At 40.3% G+C, this 22,255-nt stretch overlaps 1 protein-coding gene across 2 annotated transcripts; it reads right to left on the bottom strand.

Moving 5' to 3' along the window:
• Positions 1-3,651: 3,651 nt before the first annotated feature.
• Positions 3,652-21,913, bottom strand: SAMD8 (sterile alpha motif domain containing 8). 2 transcript variants are annotated; one of them, XM_066324077.1, is made up of 7 exons: positions 21,808-21,913; positions 20,505-20,657; positions 13,568-14,175; positions 11,718-11,813; positions 10,970-11,087; positions 10,082-10,232; positions 3,652-9,177 (listed from the first exon to the last, which is right to left on the bottom strand). In XM_066324077.1, the coding sequence occupies exons 3-7, from the start codon at positions 14,140-14,142 to the stop codon at positions 8,873-8,875; spliced, it is 1,245 nt and encodes a 414-aa protein (XP_066180174.1). In that variant the 5' UTR covers positions 14,143-14,175; positions 20,505-20,657; positions 21,808-21,913; the 3' UTR covers positions 3,652-8,872. The 2 variants fall into 2 exon arrangements, with proteins under 2 accessions (XP_066180174.1, XP_066180175.1); XM_066324078.1 differs by having other exon boundaries at positions 13,568-14,172.
• Positions 21,914-22,255: the final 342 nt, after the last annotated feature.

The following is a 22,255-nucleotide window of genomic DNA, read 5'->3' as shown; positions in this document are numbered from 1 at the left end:
AAGTTAGTTCATGCCTAGCACAGGTCTGGCAGGACAGTATCCCAGGGATGATGATTAGAAGATGGATAATGCCATACAAGCTTTTCCCTGAGACTACTGTGATTGAGGGAAGAAAAGGAAGAAAGGGAATCAAGAAAATACGGATCTGAATCCAAGTCAATTGCAGCCTTTTCTTTTCTGCGCTTGGAACATAAATGTACAAAAATCATTAGAGAAAACTAAACTCCTCTTAGTGATCTATAACAGAAAAAAAATTCAACACCACATATTACTAACTATTAAGACAAAATCTTTAGGGAAGTCAGCACTCTTGATTAAAAAACCCAAAATACCTTTATTTTACTCCTGATAAATGCCTTCAGAAACACTGATGTATTTATATATGTCACTCCACCCTCAGTAAAGCTCCCTCATTTCTTACAAAGAGAAGTAAGAAATTCTCCCTTCTAAGCCAACAACTTTCTTACCTGAGAATGAATTCTCACAGTACTTCAGTGGTCAGACTGGCATTTGAGATGCCAGGGACCTGCATCCCAACCACCTGCTGTCCCAGGATCCAGACAGGTGTAAGTTCCCACATCTTGCACAGTTGGGACTTATGGCCAGTGACTCTTAAGAGCTGAAACAAGAATGACAATGATAATGATATGTGCATTTAGCTTCATGTGGGGGATTTCTTAAGATTAACTCAAAGACCAGAGACAGGCCCTTAATCTTTGTGCAGCTCTAGGTGTAAATTCTTCCTACATCTGACATGGTACCATCGGATTAGCTGGAACCAAACTTTGAACATCGAGGCAAAATGTGAATCAAGGTAAGCCCAGGCTATGGTCTTCCTCTGGATGACATGCTCACCACACCATGTGCTGGCAGGGAAGACCCTGTGGCTTCCCGTGGTGCTGCAGTGGTCTGGGCTGTTCTGTCATTCATTGCCAGTTCTCCCACGCCATAGGAAAAGCAGAGGAAAAGAGGATTTGTACTTATAAACAGTATGTGGAAAAGCAAGGGCAAATCAACAGCCATCAGATGATAACGTCCACATCCCTCTGGAAAGCCAAAGTGAAAATGACACAGGCTGTGGACCATCTGTGAACCACACGAGCCAGGGCTGGTTTGAAATTAACTCCGGTGCATTTGAATGTGGTAGAGATAATGCCTGAGAAGGAGCCTGTCTGTGGATTTAGCTACTGGTGTAACTGTACCGTAGGAAACTGTTCCTGGAAGATAATAAATGAATTTTGGCATATAAACCCCATTCATGGTCAGTGTGCACACATCATTTCAGCCCTAACTCAGTCATGCCTTCACACCAGCCTGTCCCTGCTGCCCAAATCCCAGTCCAAATCATCAACACAGCCTTTCTGCGGTGCTGGAACAGAGATAACACCTGAGTGGTATTCCATGTTCCAGCTTCCCAGAAGCAGACACCAGCCTTTTACTAAAACTCTGGTTTTCAGTTGTTGCAACCCATATCTTGGGGAAACAGCCCAATGAAGAGAAACAACCAAACAGAGAGCACCTTTGGGATGCACCTCCAGAGTAGCCAGAGATGTTCAGCCAGGGCTGCCTTTAGCAAAGCCTGCTGCAAACCACTCTTCTTTCTCCTCTGAGCTCTCCTCTTGATCATCTCAGAGCCTGCAGGAGAACAGACGCTTTTCTAGGTATTTCCAGCCTCCTGACTGACAGCTTGCACCTGTCCCCTGTTGGGTTGTTTCATCCCTTGGCATTAGCCAGGGGGGCTATTTTTAATTGACAGGACAGAAACAAGAGGTAGAGCCTTTGGCCAAGTACCCTGCAACCCTGTTACTCACACAGTGAATCAATTTTTGGCACTCTCATTAAAGCAGTTGCTAACAAACTTTGCTGTCCTCTTGAGGAACACTAGTGCAGAGCTGTTTGCTGGTGTGGGAGCAGGAGAGCACACCTTCAAAGCATTCATCAGGAAACTGAACTGAGACAACATCCACAGCCGAATCAGTGTCTCACAAGAGAAGGCAGAGCTTGCTAACACACACTGGGACCCACTGGGAAGCAAAGTAAGGACTGCAAGAACCCAGGCCTGATCTGGGCACTGACTGCAGTTTAGTTTGGCTGGAGCCGGATGGAGTGCAAAAGAACATTTGTGGTTTTACAGAAGAGGAAGCTTGTGCTTTATGTTTTTATTGCTGCCTTCTCTCTCCATAACTTTGGCTCGTTTGTAGGTCAAACTGCCACTTGGAGCGAACAATTCAAATGTGCCTCTGAAATGCCCTTTGGAGCACAGCGCTGCCACACCCCTGCTCCTCCAGCAGGACGTGCTCCCTTTATTTTCTGCCCTAACGTGAAATGCAGCTTGGTTCTTACCCTGGAGCACGGCAGGATGGACACAACAGCATGCATCGTATTTCTGGGAGAATCGTGCACAAAACAGTTTTTATGATGCCACAGGTTTCAAGCCTATGTAAACAACAGTCCCATCAGGTTATTGTTCTGTACAGATTCAGTATTGCAAACCTCCCTGCAATACTAAAAAAACCTCACCAAGGAATCTTTTCTAATGTGCCATTAGGACACAGAAGTCTTCTCTCTTTACCTTTGCCAAAAATACCGCACAAACCTCTAATAAAATGAAATTACTTGAATCAAGAAACTCTGAAAGGGGCCTTTGTGATGAGACTTTTAATGAAGTTGCAAAACCCAGCAAAATTGCAGGTTAATGTTATCAGCCCATTTCTGGTGCTTCCATTCACACACCAGACAGATTACTTAGTGGACAATCAACTCTTGAACATTTTTTGTACTCCACGCAAGCTTCATTCTCCACTCTCCTTCACAGTATTTATGAATTTCCATTCCCTACATTGTCTAAAGACCCGTCTTCAGTGTTACTCTACGAAAAGGAGACTTGCTGCCTGCCGTTGTCTTCTCTTCCTCTCTGCCCTTTTCTTTTTAGGGCTATTAACCTCCAGTCAGAGTACCTGAGAATCTACCAGTGATCAAGAGATAGATTCAGTTTTGATGGCTTCATGCAGTGGAGTGAGGGGGGGGAAAGTAATTTTTTTTTTATATTTAAATTGAGTAATGAATCCTTGCTTGAAAAGCTTTGCCTCTTTCAAATCGATCTTGCATTCTGTGGCATTATGACTTGAAAAAAATCTTCTGATAAACTAATGACACTATTAGAAAAAACCAGAACTCTTACCAAATTGGCTGTCAGTATTTTGCACAAGTCAAATGATTTCTATGAACAGTTCAGTGATTATCTATCCTATCCTAGTACCAAACTTCAGTACAATTTTGATAGAAAACGAATTTAGTATTTGGCAGCTGTTTCCCCGTTGCAGGGAAAACCAGTAATTTTACCAGAATCTGTCACAGTGCTAGAAGAAAAAGCAAACCCCTTGTAGGTAGCTGCCAACTTAAGACCACAACTGTAAACCTGTAATTCCTGCATCACCCAGAACAGCTATTTCTGCAGAAATGATTAAGTATATGCACATACTTGTTACAGATTCCCACAGGAAGTACCAATTTTATGTTGTCAGCATTACTTAGTTCCATACTGCAGCAAGACCTCATAACACCATCACCCCTATGCTCAGGAATACTTTCACAGTCACAGCACTAATAGAGACAACGAGCCATTATTTTTCATGTAAAATAAATCAAGCATTTGTCATCTTTCAAATATTTTATTTTAGTATTTTTAAATATGTTTAACACAACAAAGATATAAAACAATATATTAATTCAATCTGAGTTTAGAATCAAAATATTTACTTATTTACAGTACTCTACACTTCACTGGTATACCTTCTAGCCTTTAGATAACACTATTTTCTCAGGACAAAATAGAAGTAACTGCAGTGTGAAAAGCCTTGTTTCTACATCCTTATTATGTTAAGTATCATGTACAATGCAGTTTGTGGTTTCTCAAATTTCACAAAATTTCTCCTTTTCTTGACAAAACTGAAGTGAAAGAGCAAAACTCAGTTCCAGTTAGTCTTTCTAACTACACAGTCAGGGCTAATCAGTCAGGTTATTGTGCTCCATATTTATCACCTTCAGTTCTTACACACTTACTACAAACTGGCTTTTAAAAGATGCATGTCCCTGAATATGTACATAATACTCACTGCAAATTTGTCAGGATACAAGTGGTAAGTCTGCAGGATACTGCTATATGGAAGGTTCAGTGTTCACAATATGGTAGTGTTTGAGGAGTTGTGAGGGGTTTTTTTTGTGGTTTTCTTCATACCATGAACAAGACATCAGTAGGTTCACTCCTTTTTCCCCTCACAGGATTACTGTTTCAGTTAGAATAGCGACAAAGTCAAAGATAGATCAGAATTATTTCATATTTTACATTGCATAAATTAGTGGTCTATGAATTAATCCTTAATTCTGAAGTCTACATGCACAAAATAATTCAGAGGCTAAGCTGTCTCACTGCTAGGACTTCTGTCAAATGTACTTCCATCTTGACAAGACTATGGTGCTTTTTGAAGTTACAGGTCAGATTTCTAAAAAGGTTCCCATGGTTATCATTTAAAAAAAAAAATGTCTGTGGATTACTGCAAATTCTCCCTAACTCTTCAGTAGGAACTACATGGACAGGATGAAAAAGTATCACAGTTGCTTTAAGTTATTTTTGTTACACTCCAGGTCCATAAACCCTGCTGTTTGGATTTTCTTTCCGTGACTGAGGTTTGAAAACCAAGTGGGCTTTCAAACATCAGAAAACTAGCTAAACAGTAATGGACAAGTGTAGCATTAAGCATGCAGGCAACGGTTAAAAAACAAGAAGGTATTAATTGCTGCAAAAGACTTTTACTGGTGTCTGAGCTCAACTCTTTCCTCTTTAACTCTCTTTTTGGCACTACACGAGATACAGCTGTACAGAAAAGATTATAGGAACTTGTGCTTTTATCCTCCTTGGAGGGTTTCAGTAATTCTAAATGACCTTATTTAACATGCTTGCATCAAAAAATAACTTTTTTTTCCCCTCAAATCATTTAACTGACCCTTGCTTCTTAACGCAGGTAGTTATCAAGGTTTTATACAGTCTTTTGGTTTTTTACAGATTTCTTCTTTCAGAACCTAGTTACGTAGCATTTTCTTTGAAATTCAATGTTTTCTTCCACAGCAGATAGGGGGGGGAAGACATCAGAGAAAACCAAAAAGAAAGTGACATTATCTATTCCCATTACTGTAGCAGTATACCACACAGAGTTTTCATTGGGCCTTATCCAAAAAAAATGTTTAAAATAAAATGGTAACACTCACTGAAGTCAAGAGCATTTAGTAGTTCGCTTGAAGTTAAGCATACAAGTGCACTTATGGGATCAAAATCTTGCTAGTCTTGGACATTTGAATGCTTCAGGCCTATCTACATTTTTGTACCAACACTGTGTAAGTGTTATCATGTTTGCCACAGGACATGAAGGTAATTTGCATATATGGAAGTTTTCTATAGCATTATTCAAGATCAGCTGGAGAACCTTGCTTAAAGATCCTTCCTCAAGTTTTTGTCAGTGTAATGAGAATTTGTTAAAAACCACATCTATGAAGATCTAATTCTGTGCAGGTGTAATGTCATAACCCACTTAAAGGATCTTTCAGAAATGAAAAACTAAAGGCAAAAAGTTTAGGAAAGCTATTATAAGAAACTGTGTCATAAGGTACAAAAAACCAAAGAAAAAGGATGAGGGAAGAGCCCATGTGTCTGTCACTTGCAGGTATGTGCATACATATCCCCAAACTAATAAGGAAGAGCTCAATGCTATTGCCAAGTCTCACATATAACTAAACTTGCTAAGCTAGCAACCTTCCCCTTCTTTTATATATATGGTAACTAATTTCAGACTTTGCTACTTGATTCCATTGTGCACTTCATAGCACTAATGTTGTTGAGACACTTGCACTTGCTGGCATTACACAGTAATTCATTCATTATTCTGAATTCAGGTTATGTGGGCACTCACACAGACCACAGAAGACAATTTTGCACAAAAGAGGTGCAACATGTTAAAGGAGAACAACTTTTGTGAACATAAAGAAGACATCCCTGGACATACTAAAGCATTAAATCCAAGGCCCAAGGTGCTCTGCTGCCTTTACTTAAGTGTTTGTTGGCAACAGAAGCAGCAAAATGTTTTTAATAAAAACACTGGCTCAAAAGGAGGTACAAAATGTCAAGCCTATCAGTTACCTGCAACTTGTTTCCATCTAATTAACAATGAAGCATACATTCCCAAATTTACAGACTGACCTGTACTCTCTTGCAAGCAAGATCACATTTTTCTGTCTTCTGTCAACTTCAAGCTTTCCTCTTGCATGTTTACAGACACACAAAATGAACTGCCAAAATAGCAGAGGACAATTACCCTGACAATGTTTTAATCCACTCCAGTGCTAGCAAAACCAACCATTTTATATTACTTATCCTGGAATTTAGATATCTAGCATCAAGGGAAACAGCACAAAAGAACAAGCTTCTTTTAGAAAACAGTGATAGACAAGATTGATTTAAAACTCAATTTACTTAACAGAATTTGAAAATTAAATTAGAACAAAGAATCCTTATGTTTCAATGTATATGAACTTCACTACAAAAAAACCAAAAATATTGAAATGATAGCTTTACTTTATGTAAACATTGTTACACTGGACTGTACTTGAAAATTCTCCTGCGTGTCCAAGTTATAAAATAGTATTTAAGTTTAGATGCAGTTACGCCAGTTACCACTCAAATGGTTATTCTCAGAATCAACAGTTTTGCAAGTTCAATTGCATACATCTCCATAACTCAGATTACAATCCTGCACATCCTGAGAACAGGTGTTTCCTAGAGTTTAGAAAAACAGCATTCATAACTGTGTGCATTGCAAAGGCAAATATAAGTTAACAAATAGAACTCTTTCATTATAAAGTCTCAAGAGGAATGTTCAAATTCCCTTTCTGAAATCAGAAAGTTAGGAGCAGCAAATGGCAAGTCTTTAAATATTTCAGAATATTTTCTCCTTTTTTTTAAGTGTAAGCATACTCCCCCAATTTGGATGGCAAAAGCCATCAGGCTACGGTAGATTGAACAATATAGTATTAAACCTGCAATTTTGCTAAAAAATTGGAATGTTACAAATATAAAAATCTCTGGAGTAGTACAGTGTACATGTGCTCATTACAGTTGGCAGAGATATTTCAAGATGCGTAATTCTTCTGTGGAATAGGAGCTAAATTAAGTTACAAAAGGAACATACTACGAAGAGTGTAAGGTAGTCAAGTTAGTACAATCAAGGTTTATAAAAGGAACACAATACAGCAAGGAGTAGCCCACAGTAGGTTACAAGCCTCTGAACACAAAACCTTGCAAATTCCAAATGGATTCATTTCCATGCACACACAAGTACACAGTGCCCATTAAGTCAGCCAGTACCAAGCTGGAAATGCTTTGTCTAACTTCCTAAAGCTGACTTACACTGTATTTGCATATCTGAAGTTGCAATAATCGAATAAAGAAGGCCCATGCCATTTTTATGATTTTGTACCTTGTACCTATCAGTTTTCATTTAGCACAAATCTAATTTCAAGGCTCTACACAGAACATTAGTATTGTCCCCTTACAATACACGGCCTAAGAGATCACTGACCCTTGTGTGACCCTGCCCATGCATTATGGACTCCGAGTGTTGGTTTGAGGGTTGAGGAGATGGTTTGTTGTAGGTTGTGGTTTGGTTTTTTCAACAAGCAAAACTCAACTGTTTACGGTATCTTTCAGCAGAGTAAATGAGCAACTTAAATTAAGAACTAGCCTCTTTTCATAGCTGTTAGAAAAACATATACTGTGTGTTTATATATATAACCAAATATACTGTGCATATATATATCCAGAGATATTCACCATAATGTTGACACCAGAGTGCTAAAACACACATCAACATGAGCACTATTTCCAATACTCACTATTATTACTATTCCTGAAGGAGTTACTACATGCACTTTCCCCATCCATTTACAGGACAGTAAGATACACAAAGACAACTGTTCTGTTTTTCCAATGTTAAAGAACTGCTCCTGAAAAGCATGCTTGGGTTTGGGGATAAAGCAATTAAGACCACACAAATGTTACTTTGCAGCTTTAAACTCACTAAGGCTAAGTTTACTTTCAGTGGATGTTCCACTTACTTTAACTCATTTAAACACGAAAGGGAAAACTTTCAAGTGCTAGAACAATCATACAGACAACTGATAGATTAGACTAAATAAGTTCTCATTAAAAAATGTCATCACTGCACAGCCACAAGGCAGACTTTCATTTTTGGCAACCTGTATGCAGACCATTTATACTGTCAAGACTTGTAATTTAACAGTTAAGAAACCCTCTCAGCAAGGAACTATACTGCTTTCTTCATTAAGACACAGACCTCCTCAATCTTTAAATATACACAGTTTGCTTTAAAAATTACATTTATGACTGCTTTCAAAGAAAGGCTTCATACGGTTTTAATTTTTTTGTCAGTATATGTAAAAGCTGGCACTCAGGTAACAAAGATTATCTGGACTTGTAAAGGGTGTGTTAGATTCAATAGATATTTGAGGTTAATGTTCCATAAACATCCACACAGAACCTTAACAAGGGTAACAGTATTCTGGTTTATATTCGTGCTTCACTGATAGCCTTTACCCATCCCTGCATTGTTTTCTATTTTCACAAGGAGAAAACAAAACACATCCCTGTAAAGTATGGAACCCCATTTTATGGCTAAGAATCCAAGAAACAAGGCAAGGAGGAGATCATGGTGTGAAAAATGTTACTTTACTTCCCCCTTGTAACTGGCCTTGTAAGATCTTAGTCATAATGCTTCATAAAAATCTGAACTGACCAACACAGTCTTCAACCAATTAATCTTTTTAGTATAGTAGGTCTTGAAAAGGGCCAGCAATACTCATTGGGAACAGTACCATTAACATTGCACTCAAAAAAAGAAAACATTGGAAACCATATCCTTGCCCTCCTACTCTGTTGATATGCTCTAGTATTAGCCAATGTATGGTAATACAAAAAGAGTCTTGTAGTGATGTAAAAGGCAATGAAGACATCTATAGAATAATGTTCATGTGCAGCTAAAATGAAGAAGATTCCAAAGAGATTCAGGACCCAGGACAAGGTGTGCAAGAAGTTCCAGCTCCTTGGCGTATCTAGGAGAAAACAGAAAGCTGTTAACCTTGACTGTCTCAAATGCAGGCCTAGACATTCGAAGTTTCCATACAGATGAGATGAAGTACTCTCTTCATTCAGAAATATTGTATACAGGTCCAGTAAATCCAACAAAAACAACCACAACAAGTTATATATGTTTATCAGTTCATGACTTCATTTACAAATGCATTTCTGCATTAACAAAGGCATCCTTAAATGGTTTAGCACCCTGCAAAGCAGGATTCTTTGTTCAACCAACTTCTTTCAATGAAAATCATGTTCTTTCATAGAAAATCTTTTCTATAAGGAGGAAGATGTAATCAAAGCTACATTACTGTTACTGCAGTCATTACATCATAGTTGAACTCAGACTGATTGTCTTTGCTTGCTATAAGATGTATCAAATCACTGTTGGTTCAGTGTTTTGGAAATCAGAAGGGTACTACTGTCTCATATATTCTCACTCGTTATGGAGTTTGGTTTTATGGATTATACCAAACATATGGAAACCTCACCAGGTATTGGCTGACAGGAGTCACAGCAAATAGCTAGGGAAGGGCATAGTAATAGACAATCCTAAGTACCTTCCCAAGTATCCTCCCAGAAGCAAGGCTTAGAAAGGCTTTCTAATTTCTTGGCTAGCATGTTCATTGAAAAGTGCCTAATTCATCCCCCCCATTCAAGGAGGTGGTGTTCCTTTCCTGGCTGTGACTTGACTGTCACAAACCTGAGAAAGAGCACAGCAATCTGAATTTGTATTTGCTTGCTTAAATGTTACACTTTGAACTTCCTGAGGAGGTCAAGAAGCAGATATCTTAACACTTAAAGACATTCAAGTGTTTGCACTCTCACACCTCTGTACGTACTCTGAAGGACATTTGAGTATTGACACTCTGTACTTACATTCTGTGACAAAGAAGTTGAGCATGGTCAGGACAACAGTGTGACCACTGAACATATAATCTCCACATGTATGCACTCCAGTCAGAGTCATTCCAAAGCCACTCCATATTGCAAATGCCCGCTGGAGTTTTGCCCAAACGTTGCCATACAACTGAAAAACAGGGATATTAACCTTTACTAAGTTCCAACTCCACTGCCCAAACAGTATGTCCCTAAAGTTAGCTGTATCATGTTCTGTCTTTTATTAAAATGCAGGTTATTCCATCTCTGGATTTCACTGTGGCAATGAGTCACATTAGTAACTACAATCACTAATTGCATTCATGAATACCGGAATTTAGAGCAAGTCTTTTGTTCCAAGTGATTTACCCACAGAGGCTGCCACCTCTTCTTGAATGTATTCAGCCTCCCAAATTGTGTCATTATCAAGCTTTCCATTTGTCCAGCTCAAACCTCTCCTAATTAAAGTTAGGATGAAACCATAAAATCCCATAAATGCCTTATGAGAAGGGGTGAAATAGTAATAGTTTGCTGGGTTTTTTTTTCAAAACCGTGCCACCAACAAGACAAAGAAGCAGTTACTTTCCCTTTCAGTCTCTCTTCATGAAGTCAGTAGCTGAAGTGCACACACCTCTTTGACATACTCCCTCTGCTGTACAGTGTGAAACATTCCGAACAGCGTTCCCCAAATAACCATATACTCTCCAGAGTGGCAAAACATCCGAGGGATGTTTGCCTGCCTATGGTGATTAATGCAAGGGCAAGGAAACAGGAGAGAAACATGATGTTCTTAAAAAAACACACATCTAACACTATGGTCACAACAATCTTAATCACGTATTTTTTTTTACCAAAGGAAACAGGAAAAATATTTTAAAGCATTTTTACCTTTCCAGTACACTGCAGGTGCTGTCCTGGCACCGAGAGTGAGGTAACAAACATTGTAATGCAACGTAATAGAAATACTGTCCCCATGAGGCTGCACAGCCTGCGCAGAAGTATAGATCTGGGGAAAGTACACAGGAACTGAGATCAGGGAAGTTATGATAAAAACATTCCACCTCACCCCAACTTAATCTCATTAAGTGCTGTCATCATTACTGCAAGTTTTACAACTTTTTTTTTTTTTTTTTTTTTTTAATTAAGTAGTACTATAAAAATATTGTTGCTTGATTTGGCACTCATACCTTCTATTGGCAAACTGGTAAGAATCAATGAAGCAGTGAAAATTTAACTTAAAATACACATGCACACAAAAGCATTTTCTACCCCTTGGTGAAAGCAAACTGCCAGGCTGACATCCTGTGGAAATTCATTCTTGTGGCACTGCCTTATACACAAAACTGTTACAGCATGAGTGTATATACTGACAACTCTGAAATACCTACGTTCTGAAGGAAATTACTTATAAATATCATAGGAAAGTAAATTCAGATTACTCCTTTGAAGATTCACAAGCCATCATTCTTGATTAAATCATCCCTAATCCATTTTAACAGATACATACTAGAAGTTGACAAGATTCTTTCGGAATGGAAATTCTTAAACAATCATCATCAATTCTTGTTATGGTCTGCATTGCAATGCAATGGCTCTGTACTGAAGTACCAGCTAATTTGGATTTTATAAAATCTACCTGTGTTTGTGAAGCAGAAGAACCAAGAGCCAAATGTAGCAAAGAATTACACCACATACTTCAGTCATAGCAAAAGCCCATGGTATCCTAGGGACGCTAAAAAAAAAGGCAAAGCAAGAAAGTTAATACAAAGGCTTAATTTTTTTCCTAGTCTCAGTATTGAAAATAAGGGCATGTGAAGTTCTAACCACAAAACTCATTTGCATTCATCTGACAATAGTATAAACTACAGGCAAAAATTCTTTTGTTAGACTGAATGAAACAGAATTTGAAATATACTCAATTACATGATCTCCTTCCTTAATGTGCTTCCAGTTTACACAGAATTCACTACGTCAGGGAAAATGTCTAGTATGCTCTAATTTACATGTGACTTACTAACAGGATGTGTTCCTCTATTATTGTTTCACAACCTTTTTCATTCTGACAAAAACTTGCATCATGTCAATTATGCTGCTTATGCTTGCAAGAATGCCATGTCAACACAATGAATTAAATGCTGCAAGACCAAAAACCTTAAATATTTGTAATGAAGCAGAACTGCACAGAAAAGTATCAGGGGAAAAAAAAAATGTTTTCAAAACTTCAGTGATAATCACTACATGGAAACGTTTCAGCCTTCCCTGTCAAAAGATCTAAGACCTTCTTGCACACATAAGGCACCAGTAACAATTTCCACTCTTCAGTCATCAAAATACAGATCAACAGATTTCAAGACAGGCTGCTCCTTGTAGTTTTGTGCTTCCCCTGATACAAGGGTTAAGCAAAGCACTGCTCAAACATGAGCTTTGTAGTAATCCACTCTCACTGTTTCGTGAGCTGCTGCTTTCTGGCCTCCCCCATCTTCCTGCATACTGAATACCCTGGTAGCACCCTGGGAACAAAATCCAGTAATGCCACAACTCCTGTTCTCTCCCCTCTTCCACTCTGCTGGATGTGGTATGTCCTTGATGAGTTATATATAAATTTATGGAGGATTCTGTACACTTACTCGAAAGATTAGTCTTACTGACTTCTTGAAAGTCATTAATGAAAATGGAAATTACTGGTAGGAACAAGAAGATCACAAAGGCTGAACTTTTTAACAGTTTAGCTCATCTTTTAAAACTCTCTAGGCAGTTAAGTTCTCCATGGTGCAAGTGCACTTGCTCAAAGGGATCATTTATCCTCTATTAAACCTGTTGCCAATTACTTGAATTTGACCTTTGCCATTGCGTCTCTTCTTTGCCTGAAGTGAAATATTTTCTTTAAAAAAATGGACACCTACTGCATAAGTCACAACAGTGGTTTAATACCCTGTTAAAAGAGATGCAGGTCTTTTCATTCTACTTCAGAGTTTCCCTAGACCATCTTCAGCAAGCTGACAGCAGGAAGACAATACAAATATACTAACGATGCTGTTCCCTTTCAACTTCCTTGCTCACTCACAGACCAAAATATTCCTTCATCCAAAGTTTCTTGGGGTTTTTTAGGGGTTTTTTTAATATGTTAAGCTTTGTAGCAGGAACTGGACTTCAGAAAATGCATATGACTGCATATCTATGCCAGCTGACCATCATGCTTTTTACTAGAATGGGAGGATAGATGAAGTAATTACTGTGTTGTAACGAGTTTAAGATGTAAAACTAAATATAAACTAGGTAGAACAACAGCTCAACTTATTTTCCCCTAAAACTAAATCTCTGCACTTAACTAATCTGCATTTCCATCTCAGCAGAAGGATTTACTAGAGTCCTTTTACTATTTTGCAGAGGCATGTTTTAGAGCACATGAAACTTCAAAAACAGAGAAAAGACAGCCTGTATTTGAACCATCACATTACTATTTTGTTTAGAAAGAAGATTTCTTACCTATCCAGAAATATGTCTGGCAGAGGTGGATATGTTTGCATGTCAGGTACTCGCTCGTGTACTATCACCATAACAAATGATGTAAAGCCGAACACTATGAAGACATACACACAACTTAGAACTGTCTTCCAGTACTCTGGGTCCAGCCTTCGCGTGGCATGTTTGTTTTTTCCATTTGCATATTGATACTGATCACCATTCAAGTCGGTAATTGGTCCGTCATAGTCCCGAGGTACTTCACCATTACAAAACCAATCTGCGCCCTGCAGTGAGCCGGCTGGGCACACTGTGCCAGCATGACCATCACTGGTGTAGCCCAGCTCTTCCAGGACGTCAATGTGCTGCTTCTGCAGCTTGCGTATGGACAGCATCAGCCTCTTGATATCCCCCAAGATCTTGATCTCCAGAGGAGGGGATCGCAAGTCATACTCAGTAAGTGTCAGCAGGGAAATTCCATCTAGCCTGTGTCTGTTGCACAAAAGATCCACATATTCACAGAAGCCTTCTTCCTTCAGCCACTTGGCCACGTTCTTGGTAGTCCAACGTCGAATGCAAAGCTGGTTATTGCCTGCCATCCTGCCCCTTTATCCGCCAGCCACACTGACCTGCTGCAGAGCCGAGAGAGACAACAGCGGAGTCTTTAACACACATTACTGAAATGACAGTCTGTTGTGCAATTTTTGATGCTTAATTAGCCCAAGACTTTTTACATAAGAGATGGCTAAAAAACAGACCTAATTACTAAAATAAATAATACATTCTTTTTTAATTCAAGAAAAACTAAATTAACATTATCTCGTTTGCTCCTAAATAGAAATCCAAAGTTTCCAAGAAGCAGAATATTTCCTAAATGTATCCAGTATACTGTTCTAATTTTGTTACAAATAAATAAATAAATAAATAAATCCCACTTTGTTAATTGCAATAGACAATGAAAATCAAATACTACTCTTTAAATGCCAGCTTAATCATTACACTTTTCCACTGTTTGCAGTTCATCAACTACACAAGGAGGAATAGCCAGCAAACACAAATCTGAATTTAAGCTGAAATAATACATTTCAATACAGTCCAATATATCCCACTGTTTTAAAATGCATACTGAAGTTTCGATGACGTGACATTCCCCCACTCCTTCCAAGTAAACCTAAATCTAGATATCTGCAACAGTATTGAGCTGAAGTATTTAAGCTGCGTGTTGATGGCACAACCATCCCTATCTTTGTTTGATCTCAGTAATTAAGACAGATACTTACTGAATTGTGAATCTTTTAAAATACTCAGCTTTCAAAAATAACATTACTAGAAATGAAGCACTGGCTTAAGCGTCAAAGCATTTTTAAAATTGATGTGCTAGTAGATAACATAGTAACACACCAAAACCAGAAGAGATGTATTCTCTTCATACAAATTTCTCAATAATTGTGTTCATGACTCTAGAATATTGCCTGAAAGGAGGAGAGACAGCTCAGCAACATTTTAGTCACATGGTGGGGACAAGTCACCAGAACAACAACCAGGAAAAAAGTTAACCACAGGACATTACGTGGAACACATGATAAAACTTTGAAAGGCTACCAGTGAAGTAAAAGTACTAAAATGTTTATGCAATATTGAAGACCCACAGCAGTAGAGAATGGATTTGTGCATAATTTATATTTGGTGGCTCACGTACAGCTACCAACGAAGAAACAGCTACAATTTCACAGCTCTTTTGTACTCAAAAAAAACAGTCTAATTAACTAAAATGCTTCAATCATGCCAACCAAATCACAGAAAATACAAGGCAGTACAATACACTCCTGCCACATACATCATTCAAGGCTTTCAGAATGAAAGCAAGGAAACAGTGTATGTAATCTATTATTTAACTTCTGTCTATAGTAAACTGGTACTCAAACCCATCATGAGTATTCAGCACAGTTCTACATCTTTCTCAGGGACACAGCTCTTCCAAAAAAAGAACCTCTTTTCTTCTCACTTCTTTTTTTAGAGGTACAGTACATATTAATAAAATTATTGGATGCAACTTTTTCTTCTGGCTTTCATCTAACAGAACCACAAACTATTTTACACTATATCAGAGAAGATTCAATTTGCCAAATGAGATTTCCCAGCAGTGAAAAAGCAATATTTTAGAAGAAAAGTGAGCACACAAATCACACTTACCCTTCTAAAATTATTAAGGGCATGATACTTCTGAAGATATTCTCTCAGGAATTGATTATGTATTAACCACATGTACTTAATTCATTGCAAAAATTTCTCAATACCTCATATATAAGTATATAAGCTATAGTCAATAAGTCAGTAAGTATACAAGCTTTAATACCTTGACAGTTAAACAGTTGACCAAAATAAAAAAAAGAACAAAACCCAAACTGCTAGAGTACTGCATATACTACACACTTCCTTCTCCATATAAAGGGGTGTTTTCTCATTTTTATGTTATCTTACTATTTTTGAAAGTGTAATTCAAAAATAACTGTAATAATTATTTTGGTCACAGCTAATAAAATAAATTATGACATTTAATTTTCAACTAATCATCAGTTAATCGGTCTTTTTTGTACTACATATATTTACTTTACTCCAGGGTTGCTATTTAATCCCTGGTGGCAATAAGAGTCATTTAGACACTTACTCACTCCCACTCACTGTCCCCAGCCCACTCCCTCTGCAGTGGGATGGAGGGGAGAACTGTAAAAAGGTAAACCCAAGGGGTTGAGATAGGAACAGTTTAATACTGGTAGTAAAGAAAAATACAGTAATAGTAACAGGCGAAATAACAAAAAGAGAGAAGAACAGCCAAGAAAGACAAGTGATGCACATTACAACTGCTCAGCACCTGCTCACCTTTGCCCAGCCAGTTCCCTGTCAGTGATTGGCCCCTCCTGGCCAACCTCCCCTCTCCAAATTTACAGCATGCAGGGCATGCCACGGTATGGAATATGCCTTTGGCCAGGTTCAGGTCAGCTGTGCTGGCTGTGTCTCTCTCTACCAGCCTCTTCTGCTCCTCCTTGCTGGCAGAGCAGGAGAAATCAAAAACCCCTTGACCTAGAGTCAGCACCACTAAACAACAACTAAAACATGAATGTATTATCAACACTGTTCTCATACTAACTCCAAAACATCCAGTAAAAATAAACTATCTTGAGTTGCTTATCTAAACTTCCAGCCTTCTTAACTCAGATATATAGAGGAAATACTGAAAAAAAACCCACCAAAGTTGTTAATCACAGTGAGTTTTATAACATAGTAATCATCACAAGTTTTCTAAAAGCAGTGAATGTAAACTCGCCACCACAAATACACTCAACTTACTGATATTGTCTTCTAACCAAAGCAACTTCTAAGGACAAAGGCAGGAAACTGTCCCTAACTTAAGAGAATTCTATTCATTTGTCATAAGTCAAGTAGCCTAACAGCAGCCTAGTCTTCCTTCATCCGGAATTGCTGGAATAAAAATCAACCCTTACCAAACATGCAATAAAACGAATGTGCAATAAAATGCGTTGCTGAATGAGCACACCCATCAAAGGTCACTTTGGGCTGGACCTGGGAGAAAGTCTACATTAACCTCAAGATGCAACTGATAAGACCTGCTCTGTCTTTAAACACTGTCAACAAAACACTTAATCAGATGGAAAAGACAAAGAAATTACCACAAAACACAAATTTAAAGCATTACACACAGCAGGTAGCTAATTTAATCCCAACAACAACAGTTAAACTCATTTTTTAATAACAAAGCAACTTCTTAAACCCGGCCTTCCCTTTTAGACTACTCAACTGGTGACACTTGTGGTTTAAAGGGTAAGAGACACTTTCTCTAACAATTGTAACACCTGGAACCACAGTACTGATCCCCGGGTGCAACAGCTCCTGTTCATTTTTGAAGCTGAAGAATGCTGCATAACTTTTACACCACTAGACTGCCATGTAGGAATAACTCAGCAGAGCCCAAGTCCCCTAGATAACTACACCTGTCTTCTGCAAGGAAACAGCTCTGGTAACTACTTTGCCTTCCATGCCACTAGTTTTATCACTGAAACCAAATAATGGGTAACATTATTTAATGATGAATAACACACATGACTAACACAAAGCAAGCACAGACTTAAGCGTCAGAGGGCAAAATATACTTTTCACCTGACATCAGCAATGTCTGCAGCTAGCTAGTTGATTATTTTCCTGGTACTGTGACTTGGTACTTAGCAAGCTTGTCAACAGTGTGTATTGTGTGTCCCATTTTCTCGCACCAGCTTTTCAATTAACTGAACACAATGCATATGAACTCCAGATGTATAAGCACTTATTTTTTAAAAGAAAAACATTACTTTGTGAGCCATAAACATTCCTACAATTTGGCTGTGGCATTTTTAAGAAATAAGATGCCTCTGAGAGGCTGAGTGTACCATAGCTGATAGCAAAATTTCCTAGGTGTATATATAGAGAAAATTAACCTCCCTCAACATGATTGTCCATGATTTTATCATGTTCCCATCTACTGAACTGCTGCCAGCCAACAATTAATTCCCTAACTTTCCTAGCCTACAGACTTTGAGACTGCATATTGAGGTAAATATGTGGGAAGTTGAATCTGCTTACAACTACTCTAGCCAAAGAAAAGTAGCATTAATATCAGCGTAACATTAGGTTGCAAACTTGATTACAGCAGAGTGACAGCTGAAGAGTTCAACAACCTAGTGAGGTCTGCAGCAGTCAGCAGAGTGCTGACTGGTTTTGTTTATTCCAGACACACATGCAAAATCTCTACTAGCACCATTACTCCTTTACCACCTGCCCTCAAGTACCTGAGACAGCCTTGCCCCCCTAGATTCAACTCCCCCCATCCTTGAGAGGAATTTTAAGAAGGATGCTGAGGAACTATCAGATCTCAAGTGATTTAACCTACATTTCTGTGTGAAGGTTTCAAGCTGCAGTTTGAATACAGGCCATTCCAACTCTGCCCCATCTTCCCTGGATCTGTTGGCTTAGGAGCACATCCCACGCTTCAGGGGAGAGGTTGTCCCCTGCAAAGGCTGCTACTTTGTGGACAAGGCCCATGTTAGTGGCCTTGGTTCCCCAGCACAAAAAAGCTACACAAAAACATGTGCTGAGCCAGCCTGCAATAATAAAGCTACTGTCACACACCAACTTAGCAATGCTGTGCTGGAAAAAGAACACACAGCACTGCCTTGTTATGCAGCACAAGGCTCAGCTACTCTGCTGACTCTGACTTACATGAGAAACTTGTCACCTGTTCTTCCTGGAAACTCTAAATTCTTCAGTGCTTATTTAAAGCAAATAGCACCAAACATTTCACTGCCATATAGCATTCAGTGACTAAGTCTTTACCTTCTAAATGCCACCAGACACATATAATACAGTAGGAATCTTGTAAGCAGAAGGACAAGAAGAACCCATGCAAAGACAATACATGATTTTTCAAGAGTTTTCAAATACAGTGGCTGCCATACTACATATAAATTTGATCAAACACAGCACAATGCCCACCATGAGACAAACATGGTATTTTCCTGAAGCAAGAACACAATCATTTCAAATGCATAAATATTGCTGTAAAACTTGCATTGAGTTTTAATTAGTGACTTTGGTATCATAAGTGAGATGATCAGCAGTACCTTAACTGTACTCAAAGGTCTTAGTGTTATGCATGACGGTAAGATAAAAAAATCTCAAAGTAACACTAGTTTAGTCTTAGGTTTTAAACCATCAAGGAAGATGAGCTTTTTGAGAATTATTTACTGAAGTACAGCCTGTGGATGAAATATTAGCTCCGTATTCTTAGCAGAGTCTTTCTCTTGAGACACCTCCATGCAAGACTGACAGCAGCTACTACAGAAAGTCCTGAAAGTTAAACATGCTTAAGAACCAAGTACAGTTACATATTGCATCAAAATAAACAGAACACATAGCCTGACTCTTACACCTCATTAAGCCAAACAGGTTGTATTATACTAAAGTGAACACTAACAGCAGCTCAAGTCCTAATCTATTAACTAGCTAACAAAACAAATTTTTATCCTACTGCCATAATTCAAGGCACACACAAGTGATTTTTAAACAACTGATCGAGTACTCCACCACTTATCTTAGGATGTCATTCACAGTATTTCATTACTATTTGACTAAGTTCTTGAACATTTTACATGCTAAATATTGAGTGTCAAGTATTTTTTCTTCCTGTGTCTAGCAGTGTATCCCTCCTGTAACAGAATGTTGGCTGCTCTTTATCACTATACAACTTCAGAGTAACAACTCGTTTATTTCTCCCCTTTTCTTCCCACACCCTCATCTTACAATGGAAATAAGGCAAAGACATGAACAAATTCTCCATCCAAATGAATACCAGAACAATATCTGAAGTGAAACTGTATTTCATCTTACTTTCCACAACCATTTACAATCTGATCTTTCTCGTCTAGTGAAAATCTAATAGCCTTCCTCATTTTAGATGCATTAAAGTAAGAAATAAAGAACTTTTAAAGGTATGTGATTATAAAACACGTAACACATGGATCCACTAACCATGTAATATGGTTAGTGGATCTCAAACAGCTAAGTGGGCTGCAAAAGCAAGCTCTGTACAAAGAAAAGCGATTACAGTCCCCAGGCCAACCTGTATCTTAATAGTATCCTACTAAAATAAACCAACTCCCAACCAGCCAGCGTGAAGAATATCACACAGAAGAGCAAACAAGAGAATTTAAAATTCTAAGACTCTTTATAAGTCTACAGAACATTTCCTTCACATCTAAGCAGTACTTAACACAACAAAAACTTACAAAACTTCCCCAAATTCTTTTCATTTGGTACAAAAATCACTTTACGCTAATCCTGCGGGTTAGTTCCACCTTTCTTCTACACCACGGAAAGCAAAAGGAAGAAAAAGACACATGCATTTCCTTACCTCTGATATCCAGCAAGGGGCACCCCCTAGCAAACAGGAGGGGCACTTAAATGCCAGGAAATGTCTTCTGAGCTCTTGCCACTCCAGAGCACAGCATGATCAGCTGCTCTGTGGAGGTGGCACAGACACCCTGTCCAGCTGCACGAGGGAGCTCTGTGGAAACACAGCAGACCTTAGCCAAGTGGAATCTTCCAACAAGTCAGCTTAAAACACAGAATGAGTGTTATGAAGTCTCAAATACAAAACCATGAGACTACTTCTACTTATTACAAACATTAACACTGCCTTTCACTTGCCTCTTCCATTAACTTAAGGAGCTGGGAAAACTTACCTTTTTTGAACTGTTGAAGTTTCTTTCATAGCAATCAGCAATGATTAAGTGAATGGTCTAAGGCCACATAATGCATCAGTAATATAGATTTAAGAGACTGAGTGGATAACACTTCCAGTAATTTCAGCTTTCTTACATTCAGGTCCTAAAGTAGCATAAACACTCTCCCCCACAGGCAGACCCCACCATTTAACCCTGAAACTCGAAGAAGATACACACAAAACAGCAGAAGCGCTGTTCCATGTTGCCTTGTTAATAATCAAATCCTACACACTCAACAGCATTTTTATTTAAAACTGAACACTCTGTCCTCAGAAAATATAACTATTTTACTGAAAATAAAAAAAAGTATATCTATTTGGACCCGGTACAACTGTTTGGTTATCTGACTGCAAGTCTGACACAAAGCATCTTTCCCAGGAACGATCTGTTTTCTGTGGAGGCGGACAATCACACAGCGCGGGTCCGCTCTGCGCCCGGGCCGCACAGCGAACCGCACAGTGCCCGGAGCCCCGAGCCCCGGTGCCGGCCTGGGCCCCGCTCGGTGGGCACACGCCTCTGCTATCGCGGCTGACAGAGTCCCGAAAGCGGCACCGCCGGGCACCAGGGCTGAGCCCTGCGGCCCCACACGGCCGGCGCCGGGCGCTCACGCCGGGCACAGATGCGCCGGGCCGTGCCAGCGCGGTAATTACGGCGGAGCGGATTTCAGCGCGGACACACAGCACGGGCGGCTCGTGTTCCCCCGGCAGGCGAAACGGGTCTCCTCCCGCACAGCCTCGGCGGCGAGGCGGCCCCTTCCCCCGAGACCGCTCCGGCACCCCGGGGCTCACGCCGCAGCGGGGGCAGCCACGGGGAGCCGGCGGGCGGCCAGCTGCGGGCGGCCCCGCGGGAAGGAAGGGTGCCGGGAAGGGTCCCCGGGAAGGGCTCCCGGGAAGGGCTCCCGGGAAGGGGCCGCAGCTCGCCCCGCCTCACCTGCCGCCCAACGGCGGGGCCGCCGCGCCGGCTCCGGGCGCTGCGGCGGCGGCTCCTCGCTGCGCCTCCGGCCGTGCCTGTCCTCGGCGGCGGCGGCGGCCACCGCCACCCCCCATGCCCCGTCCGGAAGCGGCGGCGGCGGCGGCGGAAGGGGCGGCGCGGCCGGGAGGGGCCGGGGCTGTGCGGGGCCGGGAGGGGCCGGGGCTGTGCGGGGCCGGGAGGGGCCGGGGCTGTGCGGGGCCGGGGCTGTGCGGGGCCGGGAGGGGCCGGGGCTGCGCGGGGCCGGGGCTGCGCGGGGCCGGGGCTGTGCGGGGCCGGGAGGGGCCGGGGCTGTGCGGGGCCGGGGCTGCGCGGGGCCGGGGCTGCGCGGGGCCGGGGCTGTGCGGGGCCGGGAGGGGCCGGGGCTGTGCGGGGCCGGGAGGGGCCGGGGCTGTGCGGGGCCGGGAGG

The sequence above is a fragment of the Sylvia atricapilla genome, chromosome 8 (assembly GCF_009819655.1).
Source record: "Sylvia atricapilla isolate bSylAtr1 chromosome 8, bSylAtr1.pri, whole genome shotgun sequence".
Classification (NCBI taxonomy): Eukaryota; Metazoa; Chordata; class Aves; order Passeriformes; family Sylviidae; genus Sylvia; species Sylvia atricapilla.
The sequence above is the reverse complement of the archived record's forward strand: the minus strand, read 5'-3'. Positions and strand labels throughout refer to the sequence as shown.

Bases quoted from the DNA above. Each gene is read 5' to 3' on its own strand.
- SAMD8 (XM_066324077.1), bottom strand. From the start codon at position 14,142: ATGGCAGGCAATAACCAGCTTTGCATTCGACGTTGGACTACCAAGAAC. The intron at 10,233-10,969 runs GTAAAAATGCTT...CCTGTTTTTCAG, and splicing joins ACCTGCAGTGTACTGGAAAG to TTGTATGGCAACGTTTGGGC. The intron at 9,178-10,081 runs GTAAGTACAGAG...GTTTTCTCCTAG, and splicing joins CAACTTCTTTGTCACAGAAT to ATACGCCAAGGAGCTGGAAC.